This window comes from Pseudorasbora parva, chromosome 15 (genome assembly GCF_024679245.1).
Source record: "Pseudorasbora parva isolate DD20220531a chromosome 15, ASM2467924v1, whole genome shotgun sequence".
In the NCBI taxonomy this organism is placed as follows: domain Eukaryota; kingdom Metazoa; phylum Chordata; class Actinopteri; order Cypriniformes; family Gobionidae; genus Pseudorasbora; species Pseudorasbora parva.
This window is the reverse complement of record NC_090186.1, coordinates 3,260,789-3,284,240: the sequence shown is the minus strand read 5'-3', so window position 1 is coordinate 3,284,240 and position 23,452 is coordinate 3,260,789. Positions and strand designations below refer to the sequence as shown.

At 37.2% G+C, this 23,452-nt stretch overlaps 2 protein-coding genes across 3 annotated transcripts in view; one reads left to right on the top strand and one right to left on the bottom strand.

Moving 5' to 3' along the window:
* nrl (neural retina leucine zipper) overlaps positions 1 to 23,452 on the bottom strand; it is a 65,682-nt gene that overhangs the window by 23,272 nt on the left and 18,958 nt on the right. The window contains exons 2-3 of one of the 2 annotated variants that reach the window (XM_067416732.1): positions 7,431 to 7,644; positions 6,547 to 6,656 (exon numbers count right to left, since the gene is read on the bottom strand). The exons of the other annotated variant lie outside the window; for it this stretch is intronic. The gene's annotated coding sequence lies outside the window, so the exon portion shown is untranslated. The remainder of the gene's footprint in view (positions 1 to 6,546; positions 6,657 to 7,430; positions 7,645 to 23,452) is intronic. 2 annotated transcript variants of the gene reach the window in all.
* prkg3 (protein kinase cGMP-dependent 3) overlaps positions 6,559 to 23,452 on the top strand; it is a 31,872-nt gene continuing 14,978 nt past the window's right edge. Inside the window, exons 1-13 of the mRNA XM_067416728.1 lie at positions 6,559 to 6,651; positions 10,178 to 10,304; positions 10,397 to 10,459; positions 11,900 to 12,026; positions 12,161 to 12,327; positions 13,410 to 13,523; positions 13,599 to 13,704; positions 13,866 to 13,929; positions 16,989 to 17,066; positions 17,734 to 17,822; positions 17,935 to 18,000; positions 20,672 to 20,719; positions 21,246 to 21,287. Of these exons, the coding sequence (XP_067272829.1) occupies positions 10,217 to 10,304; positions 10,397 to 10,459; positions 11,900 to 12,026; positions 12,161 to 12,327; positions 13,410 to 13,523; positions 13,599 to 13,704; positions 13,866 to 13,929; positions 16,989 to 17,066; positions 17,734 to 17,822; positions 17,935 to 18,000; positions 20,672 to 20,719; positions 21,246 to 21,287 (1,052 nt within the window). The 5' untranslated portion in view covers positions 6,559 to 6,651; positions 10,178 to 10,216. The remainder of the gene's footprint in view (positions 6,652 to 10,177; positions 10,305 to 10,396; positions 10,460 to 11,899; positions 12,027 to 12,160; positions 12,328 to 13,409; positions 13,524 to 13,598; positions 13,705 to 13,865; positions 13,930 to 16,988; positions 17,067 to 17,733; positions 17,823 to 17,934; positions 18,001 to 20,671; positions 20,720 to 21,245; positions 21,288 to 23,452) is intronic.

Genomic DNA, 23,452 nt, shown 5'->3' with positions numbered 1-23,452 from the left:
GAAAAGGTTTTAATTATAAAGTAGTTAAAATGAATGTTGTAATTTGAGACCTAACACCGCCCATTAGGGGGAGGAGACAACTAAAATTATTTTTAACAGAATAATCTGTTAATTATTCTGTTAATAATTAACAGAACGGAAACTTACTGCTCTTGTTTTCCTGTGAGTTCACATGATAAAGTCGTCTTTGCCGCTGTAAGAAATGATATTGTTTAGTGCTGTAATTGTCCTGAAGTCACCATGATGGAGATCAGTGTTACATTAGCTCAGATCTTGGACCTTGTGTATTCATATTCAAATTTCTGATCTAGCCAAGTCAGAAGTGTGACAAATTAAAATGTTTGTTAAAACAAGGACAAGCTAGAATGTAAAATAAGCTAATTGGCTGAGTTTGAGTTAGCCAAACTAAACTATTATAAGCGTTATTTCAACAAAAAGATACCAATGTCTTTTCCAACTTCATGATTGTTTGTAGGAAAGAATGTAATGAAGTTGGCTTGGAAGAGCAACCGTATAGCAACCACCTGAGTACCCTAGCAACCACCCAAGTACCCTAGCAACCACCGCAAGTACCTTAGCAACCACATAGCAACAACCCTAGCAACCACCTGAGGAAAATTACATGAAATATTTTAGTTGTCATAACTAACTGGGCAGTGGATCTGTAGTTCCCAGCATGCTTTGCAAGGGACTGTGTTAGGAGAGTAAATTTAGGGATTTTAGTGTTATTTTATGTGTTTTTCAGTAAAGGGAAAGTGTTGTTAGTTAATGTTAGTGTTTAATGTGCAGTTATGTTGGACATTAAGGAGTTTCTGTAATGTTTTTGAATTATCATTATGCTTAATAGTGGTGCCTGGGCTTAGTCTGTGGGCACTCAGTGAGCAATGCTAATGGCCGGCGGTACACCAGCCTTTTCTTAAATTTGCATTATATACATTGTGTATGATGATGGAAGTGTGGCACGTTTAAAAAAAACATGTTAAAAGTATATACATCTAATTTAAACTGTGTTTGATAAAATTGAGTTGAACCAACTCAATTATATTTCATTGCATGAAGTTGATTTTAATGAGTTGGGGCGACACATATTCACTGGATGGAAAACCTGCCCTCAATTAAATTGAGTTTGTCCAATGAGTTATTTTTTTGAATGTGTAAATATTCCACTTTGAGTGACATGCCAGAGCATTGTGTGTGTGTGGATATAGATATGCGTCTGTTTCTGTGTGGAACAAGCAGTCGTGTCTGTGTGTGATTAACAGACTGGATTAAGAGGCTGATTGTACCGCGGTAATCTGGTGTCAGATTAGCAGATTTGACTGATCTGGTAAACTGTCTGTAATGTAGACACCTCCCACCTGTGCAAAGACACACAGCATTAACTCAAGAAAACCGCTAAATAAATCCCGAGCACAAATGAACAAAAGATTGCTGTTTTTCAGTCGTTTACTGGAACGGCACTGTTTCAGCTCAAGAATCCATAATTATTGTTTTTTTCACAGCACACTTTGAACTTTTAAAATAAAACGTATATATTGTATTTTATTGGATTATCAGATCATTTACATGTCTCTCTTCATCACTATTGCATTGTAATGCTTTTTTTTAAAGTACCTAAACCTTCCGTTGAAATGTAATGAAAATATCACGCCTCAGTGCAGACTTTAGTATGTATATTCTAAGGCTTTATATATTTTCTTCATTTTAAGAAGAAGAAAAAATTAAACCTTTGATATTTAATCCTCAAGTGTCCTTCATAGAGCAGGTTTCATGGACAAATTTGGGTCTCAGATTTGATCCCCTTTTCTTTCTTAAATAAATGTCATATAACTATCTTCAATAAAATAAAAACTATAAAATATATTTTTATCTACCTCTAAAAGTACCATATTTTTATGTAAAATATTCTAATTTTTATTTACTTTAAGTAAAGATATTAATTTGTTGAAATTCATAATATAAGTTGAAACAGCCAAAACCTAAAATCTTTTAGAAATGTCATGAAATATCATTGGCCACTATATGACTGTAGTACTGTAGCATAGCATAATATATAAACCAGTGATGTAACAACTAAATGTCAAAAATTTTATCACAAATAAAGATTGTAGAATTTCTAAAAAAAATTATTTGTGTTGGGTGAGACTATACAATCCTTTATTTCTAACAAAAAACATCAAATCTCAATAACTCAAAACAACAACAACAACAAAGTGGAAATGGTAACACATGGTAAAAATAAACAATGCACAACATGTTTTATTTGGAAGCACAAATCTTGATGTAGGACTTTTTATTTTTATTTTATAAAAAAAAAGGCTCTTTTATAGGCTTATTTAATGCATAGAGTGTGTGTGTGAGCCTGTTTATGAGGACACAAATTTGTATAACTACATGGGTATTACACTGGTATTACACTATAAATGTGGTTTATGAGGACATATCAAATGTCCTCATAATTCAAATGGACTTAAAAACATACTAAATGATGTTTTTTTGAGAAAGTAAAAATGCAGAATGTTTCCTGTGATGGGTAGGTTTAGGGGCAGTGTGTGTGTGTGTGTGTGTGTGTGTGATGGGTAGGTTTAGGGGCAGTGTGTGTGTGTGTGTGTGTTTGTGTCTGTGAGATGGGTAGGTTTAGGGGCAGTGTGTGTGTGTGTGTGTGTGTGTTTGCCACATTGAGAATGTTGTATAGGCTCACCTCTTCTCGTGTGTGTGTGTGTGTGTGTGTGTGAGATGGGTCGGTTTAGGGGCAGTGTGTGTGTGTGTGTGTGTGTGTGTTTGCCACATTGAGAATGTTGTATAGGCTCACCTCTTCTTGTGTGTGTGTGTGTGTGTGTGTGTTTGCCACATTGAGAATGTTGTATAGGCTCACCTCTTCTCGTGTGTGTGTGTGTGTGTGTGTGTTTGCCACATTGAGAATGTTGTATAGGCTCCCCTTTTCATGTGTGTGTGTGTGTGTGTGTGTGTGTGTGTGTTTGCCACATTGAGAATGTTGTATAGGCTCACCTCTTCATGTGTGTGTGTGTGTGTGTGTGTGTGTGTGTGTGTGTGTGTGTTTGCCACATTGAGAATGTTGTATAGGCTCACCTCTTCTCGTGTGTGTGTGTGTGTGTGCGTTTGCCACATTGAGAATGTTGTATAGGCTCACCTCTTCATGTGTGTGTGTGTGTGTGTGTGTGTGTGTGTGTGTGTGTATGATCTGCATTGTTGGATTTATTAATTTTTATTGGACAAATAAAAAATGGCTCTGAATTATAGTCTCATTCATTTCCTATAGGACTAAGGACCAATTAAGTTTTTTTTTCTCCAACCACTTAACATTATTGAATCAAATCCAACTCAGTGTGTTTAGTGGCAAACTGGGAAAAGTACAGTCAAGTCTTATACCGCTCAGATTAAGGGAACTATTGAAGGAATAAACAAAAAAAGATTTTGACCACATTTGTCCCGAAGGACCATATAGGGTTAAGAAGGTGAAATATTAAATATATGGACGTCATGGTTCAAGCTAAGGTACGTTTCTCTTACAGTCTAAATTGTGGTCTCATCTTTTATAGGAAAAGATCTTTTTTCACCAAACAATGTGATTTTACCCATAATTTACTGTGCCATTGCTGTGCCATTATAGGGTCTTACTAATGATAAATAACCATTGGAGCTAACAGAGCTGTGCATAATTAGCATTAAAGGTAATTCATTAATGTTAAATACTTGTTTTATCAAAATAATAAAAAAGTCTGCTGTTTGTTTTGTCTGTGGCGTTAATGAGCTCTGTCTGGTGACAGTGTCTGCGTTTGACCCTCAAACCCTCAAAACAACCACACAAACATGAGCATTAGCTGTAATCTGGATAGACTAAAGCAGACAAAAACCGCTATAAGTGGCAGACAGTAAGTGGTAAAAAGAGGGTTAGATGTAGGTAAGAAGAGGAGAAGAAGTAAGGGATCAGAGGATTAGGAAGGTCGATACATATTATCTTACCCTCCAGTCTGAAAGATGACACTAAATCTGTTAAACTCACCCACCTCTCACCCCACCTGACCCCTCTCATCAGATCAGTAAACAATATATATATATATTCAAACTGCACTTGAGTATTTCACAAACTGCAAAAATGCTCTTCTCACTTAGTAATTTTGTCTTGTTTCTTGTCTAAATATCTAACAATTCTTAAATCAAGATGCATTTACAATATAAGTAAAACAACGTAAATATTTTTTTCTTGTTTCGTTGAAAATAAAATCTAAATGAAGTGAGTTTTTGCTTAAAACAGGCAAAATGATCTGCCAATGGGGTGAGGAAAATAATCTTATTTCTGATTGAAATCTTGTTTCTTGTTTCCGTCCCAAACAGAAATAAGATTATTTTTCTCACCCCATTGGCAGATCATTTAGCCTGTTTTAAGCAAAAACTCACTTCATTTAGATATATTCCCCAGAAAACAAGAACAAAAAATATCTCGTCATTTTACTGATCTAGTAAATGCATCTTGATTTAAGAATATTTCGATATTTGGACTGGAAACGAGAAAGAAATACTGAATAAGAAGAGCATTTTTTGCAGTGCAACTAGTAATGCCAATGCTCATGCTTACAAAAAAATGAAAATCAGTGATAACAATGCAAGAACGGTCTTTGTTTATTATAATAAAAAACACCACAACTCTCTCTGGGTCATGATCTGGATCTTCATTACAGAACACAAACCCTAAATCAGTTTGAACATTATTTATGCTGGACAGAACTGATGGCAGGACATGTTGGACTCATCTTTTAAATGTGACCGTGACACAAACTGGAGGCCGTTTGACCACCAGAGGCCAGTAGAGCGTTAGTGGAGCTCAAGAGGTCAGGGTTAGCGTGACCCTTCCAGCCCCTGATGGGCGATACGGCTCATTACCAGTGTTGGGGAATGTTGCTTAAAAAAATTAAGACAAGATTTAAAAGGCTGTAGGACGGGATAGATAAAATAGTTTTCTTGTAGGCCTACATTATTTAATGTTCTTACATATCCTTTTATCATTTATTAATAATAAACTGCATTCGAATGCTTGCTGTCCATTGGCACCATCACAATACAATCCAATAGGCAATGTGTTAATATAATAATTTATTAATTCTGCTCTTTTTCTTAATTAAAAATAAATATTATTATGGGCCTATCAATTTCTGATTATTCCAGGTTGCTATGAGGCTGTTTTGCAATGTCATTCCCTCAACATAAGACTTATAATCAAATTCCCACGAGTTAATATGACGTTCCCACAAATTAATATCTTGTGGCCACAATATATACAAATCATTCCTAATATTGTGTTTCCATGAAAGGCTGAACATGGTCTCAGCAATGCTTAGGTAGGTGGAGCGTGTCAAAGTAACATCCACATGGATGGAGGACCCAAGGTTTCCCAGCAGAACATTGCCCAAAGCATCACACTGCCTCCGCCAGCTCGCCTTCTTCCCATAGTGCATCCTGGGGCCTCAGACCAGGCCACCTTCTTCCATTGCTCCGTGGTCCAGTTCTGATGCTCACGTGCCACTGTTGGTGCTTTTGGCGGGGTCAGGGGTCAGCATGGGCACCCTGACTGGTCAGCGGCTATGCCGCCCCATACGCAACAAACTGAGCTGCTCTGTGTATTCTGACAGCTTTCTATCAGAACCAGCATTAACTTCTGGAGCAGTTTGAGCTCCAGTAGCTCGTCTGTTTGATCGGACCACACGGGCCAGCCTTCGCTCCCCACGTGCATCAATGAGCCTTGGCCGCCCATGACCCTGTGGCCGGTTCTCCGCTGTTCCTTCCTTGGAGCACTTTTGATAGATACTGACCACTGCAGACCGGGAACAGCCCACAAGAGCTGCAGTTCTGGAGATGCTCTGACCCAGTCGTCTAGCCGTCACAATTTGGCCCTTGTCAAACTCGCTCAAATCCTTACGCTCGCCCATCTTTCTAATGCATTAACTTTGAGGGCAATATGTTCACTTGCTGCCTAATATACCCCACCCACTAACAGATGGCAAGAGATAATCAGTGTTATTCACTTTACCTGTGGTCATAATGTTATGCCTGATTGGTGTATTATCACCGTCATAACTAACATGTCCCCTCCCCATGTTACCATACACGACAACAAATTAGAGCTCCAATAATAACATAAGACGTGCACAGATTCAGTATTTTTAACAGATAAACAATTCATATTGTATAGAAATTAGTTAACCACAAAATGACAGAAATATTACAGAATATTGCTGTCCTGAAACAGAAAAATGATTCTGCAGTGACACCCAGAGCTCAGTGCTCTACACAACACCGCTGCTGCGCCTGTAGACGTGGGCTCAGCAATTAAGAAGTAAGCTTTTCTCACTAGCCTCCATTTTTCTGTCCTTCGTGTTTATTATTTCTCTTTTATTGACTGTTATGAGACACATCTGAAGTTGATAAACCATAACTGAGAGCTTTAATGAATCTGCTGAGCAGTGAAAGAGGAATGTCTGAGCATGAATATTTTCTTCTAGGTCTGTTCTAATCACATTTCCTTCTTACCTGTGGCGAAGGGTGGAGCGTCAGGTTAATGATTTATGTCCATCAAGCTGATCTTTCTGCCAGAACACACCGATCTGGAGCGAGTGAGAGAGCTTGAGTGTTCAGGTAGGCTTCATTAACAGATAAAAGATTTGATTATGGTCAGGAGAAATGACAAACGGTATTATTTGGATGGATTAACAGTGTATTGTTGTTTTTTTGTTGGATACCAGGCAATGCCTTATATTTATCTAGCTACGCCTTGGCAATATCCTAGGCATGTGATGGGACAGAGAGCTCTAATCTAAAGAACATTTAATATCTCTGCACAGGTATAAAAGCTTCTAGTTACCCATCATGTTGTCCACCAACCCTCAAATTGTCTTTAGCAAGCAATGGTTACTAGCAGGATTTTAGTAGACCCTGAACACCTCTTCAGTCATAAAGCGTACAGCATAGAGGGCAATGAGGCTAGCTAATCATTTCCTCAAAGGTTAACATTGGCTTTTAAAATGCTGCCTCATAAAATGGATTCCATTGAAATGAAAGTCATTTCTACTTATTTCTGACTTTTGACTAGCAGCATAAAGTGTAACCCAGTTTATTCTGCCTAAGAACGGTCAGCGTTAACATAAAGAAACTGTCCAAAAGTGTCAATTTACATTGATTTTGTTTCTGCATGACATTAAAAAACAGTTTAATCTGAAATAGATGATAATACAATAATAAAACAGTGTATATGTTTGTGACTGGCTGTATAAAAGCTTTTTTTATGTGTGCTGTGTGATTGTAATTTCTGTTCTTCTGATAATGGCTGTTGACGCATTAGCTGATGATCATAATGATGAGGCATCAGACTTTGTGTTATGAGGTAAATGATAGGAACACTGTACATTTTTTTTTACCTGGTTGCCTTAAAATTTTGGCACTCCGGGACGCTCTGCCTTCAGGTCGGGTCCCTGTCCTCCACCTTTCTCCCCTATAGTGGGTATGTCTGTGGTCCCACTGGTTCAACTTGCTCGGTGTCTGTGAGCCTGGCTAGCGCTCCCCAGCCCATCATGCTGGCCTCATTTGGACTATCAGACTACTGGCGAAGGATGTGATGGAGACAGTCAGGCCCTACAGTAAATATGAGGTCAAAGTTTTACAGCCCCTACTTCATTGTACGCAGAGGTGGACAGTAACTAAGTAAATTTGCTTGAGTACTGTACTTAATTAATCTTTTTGAGTATCTGTACTTTACTGGAGCATTATTTTTTTGGAAACTTATGACTTTAAGTTCACTACATTTGAAAGACAAATATCATTCTTTTTACTCCACTTAATTTCCATTAAGGTCCTCGAAGTCGAAAGTCATTTCTGTAGCAGCTTTGAAAGTCAGTGGAGTCTTTAAAATGTGTTTGGGTTTTTGAACACTGATTTATAGTTTATAGCAAAATGGTAGACAGCGGATGTCCAAATGCTCATTTTGTAGAGTATTCACACAAATAAAGTTGATTATGTCTTAAGTGAAGGTGAACAGATGGGAGAATATCAGATGTGTATCAGTGTATTAGATCCGTGCATTCGGCCTTAAAGTGACAGCAGCTTTATAAAGAGCTTTGTAACTTTTCTACAAGTATTTAAATGAGTTTAAGTTAGTCGTATGCTAGTATGTCAGATGGAGCATCACTGACGGGCTTAAACCATGATGGCATAATGTGCATTTATACAACAATAATAAAATAATGCGGTGACATAAAAAAGGAAATGTAATACTTAAGTACTTTTGAAAACAAATACTTAAGTAAAAACAATTACTTAAGTAAAAATCAGTTTTTACAACTTTCACTTGTAACAGAGTAATATTTGACCAGGAGCACTTTTACTTGAACTCAAGTAATGAAGTTGTGTACTTTGTCCACCTCTGATTGTACCCAAGAAAGGTGGTGGGTTACATTTAATCTTAAATCTGCTTGTTTTGAATCCGGCCGTTCTCAAGTATCCGTACAAATTGCAAACGCAGAAACGCAATGTGTTTGGCCCCAGTTCCTCCTGGGTGGATTCCCCAGAAGAAGGACCTGCTTTCTCAGGGACATGGCACCATACAGTACTTAAGTGGTGGAGGACTACCCCCTGTGGTAGTAGACACGATGACTTTAGCTAGAGCCCTCTATGAGTTGCGCTTATGCTTTAAAGTTGTGTCTGTTCGTTGATGGGTTTCTTCTCTAAATGCCCAATCTGAGTCATGTTTCTTTTCAGTCTGAATCTTAATGAAACGTGTTCATTCATTGGCCAGAGGAGAACTGATCCTGGGTTATCCCACTCTAATGAGTATTAAAATAACTCTGAATCAGAGTTAAAGTTAATGAGATAATTAAGTGATGACTGAGTATTAGTGATGAACACCTGTTGTTAACAAGCAAGGTCATTGAAGAAAATAGAAACACAAGAACTGACTTTCAGCCACAGCCTTATGTTAAATCAACTGAAGATAAAAGAGGACATTAACTCTCTCAAGATCTCAGCAGAGGAGGATTAAACTCTACAAACAGTATTACCAGCTGCACTTTGTACTAAACAGATTGACTTTATTTCTGCCATTCATCTACATAAGTTATTTTTGAGAATTAAAAGAGGGTTAGATGCTGATGTTTTATTAAAAATGTTTGGCCATTATTATGGGGATCGGTGTTTGCTTTAGTTGGGCAGTTTGATTCTTGACTTTTTATGGGAGTTTGTGGTATTAGAGTGTTTACTAAAATACTATCATATGTTGCAAAGAAAGCCAGAAACAAAGATGAGGCCAGCAGAAGGGGAAAGGCTTTTTCTGAACAGAGGTTGGCCCACTTGATAGTAGATGCCACAGTTTTGGCGAACCAGTCCCCAAGGCGAGCCCTGCCCCCTTGGGGTGATAGCTCACTCCACTCTGAATGTTGCTTTTTCCTGGGCGTTAGTGCATGAATTAGGCGGCTTACCTGGGGTGCTAGAAGTTGTAGTGATTGTGGCCTTTTTTTAGGAATCCCAATTTGTAATGTTAAACGTGACTGACTGTTAGGGTATGCATAGGTTACTAATGTATCCCTGTATCCTGAAAGATGGAATGGACATGAGCTCCCATGTCCACAATCCCTGTGTCCACTGCTGAGTGACCAGGCGCGGGCTCGTCTTCTCAGCGAACCTTTCAGCGAACGTCCCGCATGCTTCCTTAGCTACCCACAGTGCAAGGTGTGGTTCGCAATGCAAATCTTACTCACCAATGTCCATTGGCTTGTTTTGTTACCACTCGAAGGTGATTGGGCTCTCATGCAAGATCCTAATTCGTCAGTGACTGGCGTTAACGGAAACAGGCGTTACATTAGTAACCTAGACGTTCCATCTTCTCTTGAACCTAATCATGCACTAAGTACTATTGTTAATGTTATATAAAAGCTACAGTACTAAGTTATAAATATCTGCTAGTGTGTTGTGCTATTAACACAAAAGGTAATATTGCTTTTAAATAATCCACTGGCCTGGAAAACTTTTTAATAAATGCTGTGATTAGATGATGGTCATTCATTCATTTTAAAGACTGGTTCAATGAATCAGCATGTTTACACATTTCTTTGTTAAATGTTTAAATATGAACTGTTAGCTGTGTGATGTGTGAGTTTGTACTGCTCTCTGTTAGTGCCATGCTGCTCTGGTAAAGGTGAATCTCATCAGGCCAATGGAAGTCCAACTTAAGAAGCTCCGACAAATGCTGGAGAAAGAATGCCAGCTCAACCAGGAACTCCAGAACCAGAATCAGGAGCTGAGTAAGACCACTATACCAAGATATGAACGATTACTGCTCTTCACTGCACATGATTATTTCAATGCACACTAGAATATTGTTTTCTTATTACAGAGAGACAGCTTGAACAAAAAGAGAGATTGTTACAGGTGCTGCAGAAACGATTGGATGAGATCGGTAAGACAATACTGGCTGATGAAAACTATGAAAAAAGCTGGCAGAAAATATAGTTTTTTGAGAATCACCCTTTAAAATGGTGTGATTAAATCACAATTAAAAAACATTAATCAATTGTCTGCCGTAGTTACTATTAATGAAACATTAATTGTAACATATAACATGTTAAAATTGATTAAAATGATGGTTTTGCTTAAAGCTAGCACAATTCATACATCATATACACAGTAAAAACCCAGTGTTAAATGAACTCTCCTCAGAGTTTATTTGAGTCCACACTCAATAGTGTTAAAAGTAACACTGAAGCAGTGCTGGTTCAGATGTCAAGTTAATGAGATAATGAAATGATTAATTAAGTGATTATTTAACATTAGTGATGAACACTGAAGGACAGAGTCACCATTATGGTAATCAGTGTTTGCTTTAGTTGGGCTCTTGACCCTTGCAATATTTGATTTTGTCTGACAGTTGTAGTAGCCAAAGCAAAGTGTGATCAGATGTTGTTGGTTATGTTTTTGACATAATCATCATGTTGTGATTTGAATCACTAAGTGAAGTTTTATTAACTAATTTCGGGAGGAGCACTAAAAGATAATTAAACAACGGAGCCGTCAGCTAATCAAACCTAATAAACAAGGGGAGCACGTCAGATAATTAAACCTAATTAAACACAGGTGGAGCATGGTAAGCTAATCAATCTGATCAACGATAAGAGGTGTACTTATACTACAGATTTACCTCCTCTCGTTGACCATTTTTATTTTAGCATCCCTCCACCACCCCATCTCCTCACTTCAATTTAATAAACTCTCATCAGATGCCATCACAATGTAAGTGGGAACTCATGAAACACATTTAAAGCGTAATCTCTGAGTTAGATTTATTTTCTGATTACAGCAGCCCTGTGATTTTATAGCACAAGATCCAGCATTTTTAATTGAATCAGAGGACGTTCTGTTCAAAAAGCTTTGAATCACTTTCATTTAGACACACACACATACATCAAGAATCAGCGCAATCAAAACTCATCCATGGCTCCCAGCATGCATTGCAGCATGAATACATTATCTCATGAATATAGCCCAACTAAAGCAAACACTGATCACTATAATGGTGACCTTATAATGGTGACTCACCATTATTTTTCAGTGATTCTGCTTGTTGACAGCAGGTGTTCATCACTAATGCCAACTCATCACTCAATGAATCACTTAATTATCTCATTAACTTTAATACTGCTTCAGAGTAACTTTTAACACTCTTGAGTGTTGACTTATATACATTGGACTTTGGGTGAGTAAGGGCGATTAGTTCACCTATTGGGTAATCAAAAAACATGGAAGAACTAACATTCAAAGCATTCAGCTAAAGTTATTTTTTTCACAATATTATAAATGTATAACACAAAAGAGTTTTATCACTTCTAATGTTGTCTGTCAGATTGCAGCACTCAACGAAACAGTAATGAAATGCCTGAGGTTCGACAGAGTCGGGCAGCTGTTATGGCCCCGGAGCAAGTAACAGAAGTCCTGGAAATTAATGCCAATAGAGTAAAAAAAACTGCCAGGTAACTTATACTAATCAAGAATCCTGTGAATCCAACCCAACCCAACTCTTGTCTTAAAATAAATAAATCAATACTTTTGATTTGCTAACCTCAAAAGTTACGTCATGCTTTGTTTGTATGTGTATGGTAATCAGTGAGGCCGCTCAGATCGCAAAGGCCATCGGTAAGAACGACTTTCTCCGTCGTCTGGATGAGGAGCAGATCAGTATGATGGTTGAACTGATGAAGGTTCAGGACTGTCGTCCTGGGGATGTCATCATCAGAGAGGGCACAGATGGAGACAGCATGTACATTGTCGCTGGTGTGTATGTGTAAGGAGAACTAACTACATGCTAAGTTAAGTGATGTTGAATTCGGAAATGCATATTTATATTTACAGATAACCTTACTATAAAGACATGCTAATAAGTAATGGTAATAAGCAGCTCCGAATTCAGCCAGTGTTTTAAGCCTTGTTTATATTCTTTTTATTTGGGAAGGTGGGTGATGTAACAATTACCAGAGCTTCTCTGCAATTTTATTTCTGTCAAAATCATCTCAGTGGGAGCCCCAGACACTGTGTTCACGTGCGTCTTTTACCTTTTATAAAACAGGCTGTAAAATAACCCCAAGGGCTAGTAATCCCGTGTAGGACTACATTACAGACCTCCATAGTAACAATTACTTTAAAAAATATATACGTACACTACTGGTCTAAAATGTGGAACAATTCATTAATTAATTAAATGATGGAATATTTGTAATGCGTTTGAAAGAAGTCTCCCATGCTCACCAAGGCTGCATTTATTTGATCAAAAATACAGTAAAAAGAGTAACATAATGTTTTTGTTGTTGTGCTTTTTAATATTTTTGTGGATACATTTTTTACGGTTTATTTGATAAATAGAAAGTTCACTGAAATATATTTAGTTAGAAAAAATAATAGAAATCTTCCTTCCTTCCTTCCTTCCTTCCCCTAAACATTTGAATGGTAGTCCTATCATAATTTCCACAAAAAATGTTAAGCAACAAAAACTGGGTCACGTGATCTTTCTGAAGGATCATGTGACACTGAAGTCCAGAGTAATGATACTGTGAATTCAGCTTGGATCACAGAAATAAATTACATTCTAAGATATAGTGAAATATAATTTTGTTATGATTTTAAAATTTAATTATCTATTACGTTTTACTGTATTTTGACTGCAATCAAAATCTTAATTCCAAATTTTTTTGAAGTGTATGGTGGATGTCTTGATGTAAAAGAAAGTCAAGACGTAAAAGAACTCAGTAAAGTGTCATGCAATTCTCTATTTCAGCACAGGTCAGTTCTCTCTTAAAATGGGAAGAAAAAAATCAATTGTGAGATTGAATTGATAAACCTAAATTTCATTTTGATTCTAGCGGGGGAGCTGAAGGTCACTCAGGCTGGACGTGATCTGCGAACTTTAAGGTCTGGCGATATGTTTGGGGAACTGGCCATTCTATACAACTGTAAACGCACAGCATCTGTCACAGGTCAGTTATGATTCTGATGGGGGTCACCTCCTGCTGATGTGGTAAAGAAGTGTTTTAATACTCTCTTACCTACAGTCGTCACTGCAGTAAAGTTATGGTGTATTGAGAGACAAACATATCGAAGCATCATGACCAACAAATCCAAGATGAAACGAGAGCAACTCATGGGCTTCCTGAAAACGTAAGATACTTTACTTCAAGCTTGTATTTAGCCTGTATTAGAAAAACATCAGTTACTTTGCTGCTTTGCATGCAATGTCCAATGTGTGTATATGTTGTCCATCATGTGTATAAGTCTATTATTGCGGAGTAAGTTCTATTATTGATAATTGTTTCCACCAGGGCTCGCACTTTGAAGGCCCTGAATGATGTGCAGCTGTCAAAGATCATTGATTCCATGGAGGAAGTCAGTACGACTTTAATCTTATAAATAATAATTAGGTTTTTATAATAAGGAAATATTGTAAATTAAGGATTTTTGGAGAAAATATACCAGATGCTGTCAAAATGAGACACAAATTTTGTTTAAAATTGTATTAGCATTTGGGAAATGTAATTTTGCTAACCCACTTTTGAGAATTTAGTGCACGTTTACACAAAAAGTCCCCCAGATCTCCTTTACTTTGTCTTATAACTATGTGGATATGTATTTTACTATGTTCCAGATTTATCGCTCTTAAAATAGGACTAGATGTGTTTTAAGATATTCTGAGAGAAATCCTATCATCATAAAGTACCGATTAATGCAAATGATATCCTATAGTCACTCACTGACCAGAGACCTTACAAAAAAATGGCCATCATTAAGATTTTGTTGTTTGCAATAGTTTTCATTACGTCAAACTGTTGTTTAAGCTAGTGGTTTTTCAATCCTTGAGGAGGGGTTCAGGAGGCGTATTACAGAAACGTTATTTCTTAACCCTTAAACACATATTATATCAAACATTAGTGTTACTGCCACTGATGTTGGATCTGGTGAAGAAGCTGTCAGTGAGCAAAATATTGATTTTAAAGACGATAGTTTTGGGAATATGGTTGAGATGGTGAATATGAGGCAAATGCTGAATGTACTGGGAAATGACTCTGACAAGGACAGTGACAATGGAAAAAAACATGCTCAAATTGAACCCTTCCAAGTCCCATAAGTGAACAAAATATTCATTATTTTTAATCTTTTGTAAAAACCAAGAAAAAAAAAACTGTTAAATTAGCACTACTTTATTTGAGTCCACACTGAAGTGTGTTTAAAGTAACACTGAAGCAGTGTGAAAGTTAAAGGGTTAGTTCACCAAAAAATGTAAATGATTTCATTAATTCCTCCCCCTCATGTCGTTGGACACCCGTAAGACCTTCGTTCATCTTCAGAACACAAATGAAGATATTTTAGTGTAAAGCTGAGAAAGGCTTCAGAAAGGCCTCCATTGGCATTCAGTACATTCCCACTCACAAGACCCATAAAGGCCCTAAACACATCGACACAAAGTCAATCTCACTACAGCGGCTGTACAATCATTTTACAAAGCGACGAGAATAGTTATAAAAAATAAAAATAATGACTTTATCCGCCAAGTTATTGTCTTCCGTGTAGGTCTCTGAAGAAGAACTCAGGCGATAGCGGCGCTCCTCCTCTTCCGGGTCATGTATTGAACGGTGGAGCTGAGTCATATTCTCGCGCATGCGTCGAGTTCACGTCAATAACTTGGTGGATAAAGTTGTTATTTTGATTTTTGTGCGCACAATAACTATTTTCGTCGCATTGTAAAATGATCGATGTGTTTAGTGCCTTTATGGGTCTTGGGAGTGGGAATGTACTGAATGCCAATGGAGGCCTTTCTGAAGCCTTTCTCAGCTTTCAACAAAAATATCTTCATTTGTGTTCTGAAGATGAACGAAGGTCTTACGGGTGTCCAACGACATTAGGGGGAGTAATTAATGAAATAATTTTAATTTTTAGGTGAACTAGCCCTATAATAAAACAATTAAATGATGAATTGAGTAATGATTGAGCATTAGTGATGAACACCTCCTGTTAACAAGCAGAATCACTGAAGGACAGAGTCACTATTATGGTGATCAGTGTTTGCATTAGTTGAGCTCTTGACTTGTAAAACCTTTTTTCTGGCTACTTTAACTGAGTTTATAAAACATATTAGTTATGGCAATGAAAGCACAAAGAAATTGTCATCAGGTGTTGGTTGTGTTGATATTTACATAATCACTATGTAGCGAACTGATATCAATTTAAGCCCAATCTCTGATTATCTCTGCGGCTGTTTCCCCTGATGGTCTTTTATTTACAGTTGGTTACTAGGTTACCACCGTCATCCGCTCGAGCAACTTGATGGAAATGCAACTAATTTGCATTTGCTAGTTTTTTTTCTCTTTTTTTGCGAAATTTGACAAGATTCATTTCATTTTTCACTGTCAAAAAAAGTAAAAAAATGTTACCTTTTAAGGTACAAGTGGCCGTCACTGGGGTACATTTTTGTACCTCTCAGTCAGGGATAGGCCAGTTCAGTCCTAGAGATTTGATGTCCTCCAGAGTTTATCTCCAACCCTTCTAAGCCACCCCAGTATAAAACTCACAGCTCCCAGCATGCATTGCAGCATTAAGTATGTCACCATTGTTGAGATTCATGAGATTGCTGATTATTATTATTATGTGTGTGTCTAAACGTTCCCCCTTTAGAATGTTTTTAAAAATCTATATATTTAAAACGCCTGATGAGTTTAGTCAAGCATTATTCTTCCTGATACTGTTTTTTTACTTTGTTTGTTTTGAGCAGATTATGTTTTATTTCCACTGTAACAAAAACCACAAACTCACTTAAGAATCCGAGTCAAACGGCCCACCTAAAGGAAACACTGATCTCCATAATGGTGACCAAACTTTTTCAATAAAACATCAAAAGCTAAACCTGTTAATTCTCAATACGAGCTTCTATAGACGTCTTTCAGGGTTGGAGCCAAACTCTGCAGGACAGCGGCTCTCTAGGACCGAACTGAGGAAAACTATGGGATAATTGGACCCTAAGGACCAATTGTGTACCTTTAAAGATACAGTTATATATTTTGATCCCCATGGAACAAAATTGTACCTCCACTGTACCTTTTTTTTTGTTGGATGGTGTGTAATGAATTCTGGGGTAGACAAGGCCGCAAAGGATCAATTTGTCATATCCTCCAGATTGGGACAGCCTTCGTCACGCCACTGTGATGCAGGGTTTCAAAGTCTGGCCAAATATTTAATGAAATATCAATATTTCAATGAATCCCTGACTTGGAGATGGGAAAATGGATGTCCTCATTTAACTATGAATGTGTATTTTAGAGAAGTCAGAAGTATGTTTAGTCACAGATGGATTAAAGTTAAATTTGTGATCGTCTTTTGTTCTGTATATCAGGAATATTTTCTTTTAAACATGATGTGATTTAATGTCTTATCCATGTTTGTTCCCCTGCAAGGTGAAGTTTCAGAACGAGGAAGTCATTGTCCGAGAAGGAGAAGAGGGCAATACTTTTTATATCATTCTAAAAGGAGAGGTAAAAGAAACTCATTAAAACATTTATATTTCTGTACGCAGACAGGTTTTTGTATTATATATATTATATGCGGACCCCACAGACTGTAAATGCTTTAAAGGATGGTCTTAAAACCCACCTTTTTAGCAGAGCTTTTATTATATTTGTTACTTCTTAATATTTCAGTTTTATTTATTTTACTTTATTTACTAATTTAATTATTGTTGTTGATTGTTTTAATTCTGTAGCACTTTGAGATTTTGTTTAATATAAAGTGCATGCATTTAATGAGGGTTTAATCTAAAAATGAGTTTTCCAGCACTTTTACACTAAATGTATGCATTTATACATGTGAAACTGCGCACATATTTCTCATCCATATTATAAAAGAAGCTACAGAATGGCTAACACTTCAGTTTAGGGTTCGAATCTCACTATGAACTAGTTGCTTATTATCATGCATATTACTAAGATATTGTCTGTTTATTAGGACTTATAAAGCACATATGAATGCCTTATTCTGCATCATATTCTACATCCCTAAATCTAAATTTAACAGCTACCTCACTAACTCTTAATAAATAGTAATATTGGGTTTATTGAGGCAAAAGTCATGGTTAATAGTGAGAATTGGAACCTAATTGAAAGTGTGACCAAAATCTTACTTAAAGCAACCATTTTTCATTAGGTATTAGTGACGAAAAAAGTGAACGGACAGCAGAAAATAATTCGTACGATGGGTGAGGGGGAACATTTTGGAGAACTGGCTCTAATACGGTAACCATAGTCACTGTTGCCTGACAACATTAGCACTATATCAGAAATAAATAATTGTTCTATCTAGTTTAAATGTAAAAGTCAACCAAATCATCTATTGTGTACAATCCAGAGAGATCCTGAGGACAGCCACATGCACAGCTGTTGGAGTTGTCACTTGCTTTTCCATTGATAAAGAGTGAGTTTGATGTCCGTGATGACAATATTACTTTACATACAGCGCCCTCCACTAATATTGGCACTGTTGGTAAATATGACCAAAGGCGGCTGTGAAAATAAATCTGCATTGTTTATCCTTTTGATCTTTCATTCAGAAAATGCACAAAATTCGAACCTTTCATTGAAGTAAAACAATTGAGAGTGTGTGTGTGTGTGTGTGTGTGGGGGGGGGGGGGGGGTCTCATTATGAAACAATTGTTTTTCTCTGATGCATGTTGGTCACAATTATTGGCACCCCTAGAAATTCTTATAAGTTAAATATCTCTGAAGTATATTATCTTTCATGTAAATATGAGGAAACACAAAGCTCAAATTAACCATCATCAAAGCATTGAAAATCCCCATTTTCACCATCAGGGCAATAATTAAGGTTGTGTGTGTGTGTGTGTGTGTGTGTGTGTGTGTGTGTGTGTTTGTATCGTTCTAATGTACGAGAGGAGAAGCGTTTGAGTGGAAAAAGACTCGCCAAGATCACAGATCTCTTGGGCTCAGAAAGCCTAAAAAAACGTAAAAAACACAAGTTGTTTGGGATTGTTTGAAGAAAAGTCCAGAATCAAACTCAGCAGATTCAGTTCAGACACGACTGGATCTTCAGACGGATCTGGTTCTGTGCTCAGGTGACACTAGAGATGACACCAGATGGGATAAAGCCCCATTACGGTTAAATACACCGCTGGAGCTTTAATGTTCTGGCCGATTGTTTTCTGGAGGTCCTGGACTTCTTCACAGGTTCAAACATCTAAACCTGACGCTTCTGCTAGAAATCTGATAATGGGCCGTGGTTGGATCTTCCTTCAGGGCAATAATTCGAAACAAACATCAAAATCAACACAAAAATGGGTCACTGAGCACAAAATGAAGGCCGTCCCATTTCCTGACCTGAACATTATGGGGGTCCCCAATCTCGGTCCTGGAGGGCCACTGTCCTGACCCCAATCAAACACACCTGAACCAGCTAATCGATGTCTTACTAGGGCCCATAAAGGCCTTGATTAGCTGGTTCAGGTGTGTTTGATTGGACCAACTTTGGGGACTCCTGCTATAGAGAATGTGTGTCGAACTGAAAAAAAAAGCTGGAAATCTGAAGAGATTCTGGATTATGGAACGGGCTCAGGGCTGCATTTCCCGAAACCTTCTTAACTCTACGTCATTCTAGGTATCCCTTAACGTTAATATTTGTTTCCTGAAACGATCTTAGTTAAGAATACCTTCTTTAAGTCATACTTTCGTCAGGTTGGCCTAGACCACTCTTAGCTATACCTTATCACCATTAACAGTTCATTCCACTAGTGGCCACCGCTGTGAAAAAAGCTTCTTTACATGTCCGTCTATACGAATATACAGTAATTCTGAAGTTGTAATATACAACCAGTGTTCAATTAGGCTAGTTGCAAGGATTAAAATTGTCATAAAAATGTCATTACAAACACTAATGGTTGTTAGCTTTTTAATGATATTATCCAAAGGTACATCAGCTGGCAAACCATTAGACAGGAAAGGCTTAGGAGCCAATATAAAGGGAATGATTGTGGAGGAGTTTAGTCAAACTATGGCAGCGAGAGAGAGAATAGTTGTGCTAAATCAAAGACGGCGCCGTCCGCGGAGCCATTTAGTGTATGTGCACTATTTTATAAGTTAAAACTTTAGTCCCCTGGCTACCATGTCAGAAGCTGCTATTCAAAATAAATTTCGCCTACCACGACAGCAAATTCAACAGCTTTTAGATCTTGTTGGACCAACTTTGTTGAGATAAACTGGACGGAGCTAGCTCTGAAATCCAGTTGCTGGCGGCTCTCTCTTTTTTTTCTCCGCCATAGCAGCTGATGTTTTGCGTGTTGCGTTTTTATTGACTAGGCCATCTAATAATATAAATGAGTTATTCACACAATAATGTGAAGCAGCTGCTGCATGGGCAATCATCGCTGGTTGTGGAGTAAATCAAGACACTATGGAAAATATATTGTAATAATTTAAATGACGCGTGATGCTCATGATGCGGTTGAACATGAGACTGCTGGTTCATGCACTCATTTCAGAATTATGTAAAAGTTAGGTGCAGTTTTGTATGATAAATGAAAGATCAACTATTTCTGAAGTACTTCTTTTATAAAGCACATAATTGTTTTCGCATAACGCAGGGAAACAGCCCCTGCATAGAGTAAATAATCGATTCTTGAGCCATCGATATGCTAACGTCACACTTAAGAAGGGTTACCTTAAGCGACCGGGAAACACGCCTAGAAATGGGATACCTTCAGTTAAGTTATACCTTTAGTCTTCATAGCGCGCAAAGAGACAACGTTATCGGGAAATGCAGCCCAGACCTACAAACTCATCCGGCATTACAGAAGAAGACTCAGAGCTGGAATTAAAAGGACGATGCAATAATTGGGTGCTAACATGAACTAGAGAAAAACATTTATTTCATAAGGAGATTTTCCTCCCACTCTCACTTGTTTTACTTCAAAGAAAGGTTCGAATTTTTGGCATTTTTTAATGAAAGGATAAACAATGCAGATGTATTTTACCAACGGTGCCAATATTAGTGGAGGCAGGCGCTGTAATTTGTTCATAATTCCTTTGATTTAGGGTTTGTTTGAAAAATGAACATTTTCCTTAATTTCTCACAGAATTTTTGAGGAGACCATTCCTTTTGAAAGCCTTGAGCTCCATGATGAGTGAGTTTTCCTGCTTTGTGACTTCTATATTTGTAAAGATATTCAGTCTAGTCTTCAGCTCCCGTGTGGTGTATTATTATTTCCTCTGTAATCAAGAGGAAAGGCCTTTTTCACTGTGGAGTGGAGACTGTTCAGCTTTCTGCAATACAGAGACTCCTTTTGTTCTCATAATGTGCTGGTCTAAAAGAACGGAAAACACCAAGATAAATAAAAACATGTAATTTGCCATGTCTGCAAGCTTAAGAGCATCTGTGGCGTTTACTGAGAATTTGCTATTTGTTAGGTAGAGAAATTATGATTTTTGAAAAAAATAATCCTCAAGCAGAAAGCATTACTTCGCTAGCTATCTAACTGTGATATATTTGACAGGCGGTGGAAACATTTTGTGCTATTCCTGATCTGTTTACAGGTGGCTCATTATCAACTATCGACTATACTTGTGCAATCTGTTCTGCAGTTTTGAACTGCTATATCTATTTTCTAGTGTTTTGCATCAGTGGTTTTATTTATGTTCATTGTTTTCTAGTGCCGATTCACTGGAGGAGGATGAAAAGCCTGAGAAAGCTGGGTAAGATATTTAGTTAATCATTTAAATAGGACAGAGAACAAACTCTTAGTCATTTTAAACATTCCTCTTTAAAAGTTTGGGGTCTCATTTTCTTTTAGCAAGGATGCATTACATTGATAAATGTAAAATGACTGTAAAGAATATTTATAATGTTGCGAAAGATTTATATTCCAAATAAATGCTGCTCTTCAAAAATTGTTTTTGCTTGTCAAAATGGCACTTAAACCAATCAATTAATCTTAACTTGGATTTTACGAGTACAAAAGGCATTAATTTGTGAATAGTACAGATTACTAGATTTTTACAATTATCTTAAAACCCCTTAACTGTCACCCCCCCCCCCCTTTGAAAATGCACTATCCAAACATAAATGGCTGTAATTCAAAAATGCATTGAAATATAAACCTAAGTTTGGTCTTGTTTTAAAGAAAACACTCGGCAGATTATTGCTGAAGTAAAAGCTATTCAAAATATGAAAGAATAATTTAATTTAAATTAACTGTAAATGAAAAAACTGTTATATTTGTATTTTATTTTATATAAAATATATATTTTACCAAAAAAATGTACTATAACATTACTACAAAATCAAAGCCAAATGTCTAACCAAGTTGTGTTCCAAATTTGAAGTTGGTATCAATAAAAATTTAAGTTCCCATGAGATTTTGTTAAGGCGCTGTACCTAAAACAGCCACTGGGTCACATTGATTGTTTTTTTGATGCATTTTCCTGGGCTGCATTTCCCGATAACGTTGTCTCTTTGCGCGCTATGAAGACTCTAAAGGTATAACTTAACTGAAGGTATCCCATTTCTAGGCGTGTTTCCCGAACTATACCTTAGTAGGGTGTTTAAGGTAACCCTTCTTAAGTGTGACGTTAGCAGTGCTGTCTGTGACGGCGGTGCTGAATCGGCTTATATCGATGGCTCAAGAATCGATTATTTACTCTATGCAGGGGCTGTTTCCCTGCGTTATGTGGAAAAAAATATGTTTTTTTATAAAATAAGCACTTCAGAAATAGTTGATCTTTCATTTATCAAACAGAATTGCACCTAACTTTTACATAATTCTGAAATGAGTGCATGAACCAGCAATCTCATGTTCAACCGCATCATGAGCATCACACGTCATTTAAATTATTACAATATATTTTCCATAGTGTCTTGATTTACTCCACAACCAGCGATGATTGCCCATGCAGCAGCTGCTTCACATTATTGTGTAAATATCTCATTTATATTATTAGATGGCCTAGTCAATAAAAACGCAACACGCAAAACATCAGCTGCTATGGTGGAGAAAAAAAAGAGAGAGCTGCCAGCAGCTGGATTTCAGAGCTAGCTCCGTCCAGTTTATCTCAACAAAGTTGGTCCAACAAGATCTAAAAGCTGCTGAATTTGCTGTCGTGGTAGGCGAAATATATTTTGAATAGCAGCTTCTGACATGGTAGCCAGGGGACTAAAGTTTTAACTTATAAAATAGTGCACATACACTAAATGGCTCCGCGGACGGCGCCGTCTTTGATTTAGCACAACTATTCTCTGTCTCGCTGCCATAGTTTGACTAAACTCCTCCACAATCATTCCCTTTATATTGGCTCCTAAGCCTTTCCTGTCTAATGGTTTGCCAGCTGATGTACCTTTGGATAATATCATTAAAAAGCTAACAACCATTAGTGTTTGTAATGACATTTTTTATGACAATTTTAATCCTTGCATTAAAAAAAAAACAATTCAACTAGCCTAATTGAACACTGGTTGTATATTACAACTTCAGAATTACTGTATATTCGTATAGACGGACATGTAAAGAAGCTTTTTTCACAGCGGTGGCCACTAGTGGAATGAACTGTTAATGGTGATAAGGTATAGCTAAGAGTGGTCCAGGCCAACCTGACGAAAGTATGACTTAAAGAAGGTATTCTTAACTAAGATCGTTTCAGGAAACACATATTAACGTTAAGGGATACCTTAAGGTATAACTTAAGAATGACGTAGAGTTAAGAAGGTTTCAGGAAATGCAGCCCTGTAAAGCTCTGTAAAAATAATCACTTCCATCCCATAATATCACTTCCATCACAAAACAGTCACCAAATATGGAACCTGACCTTTCCAACGATATGTGTTTTGTCAAGATTAGAAAAGATTTAGAGTATAAAGTAGTTAA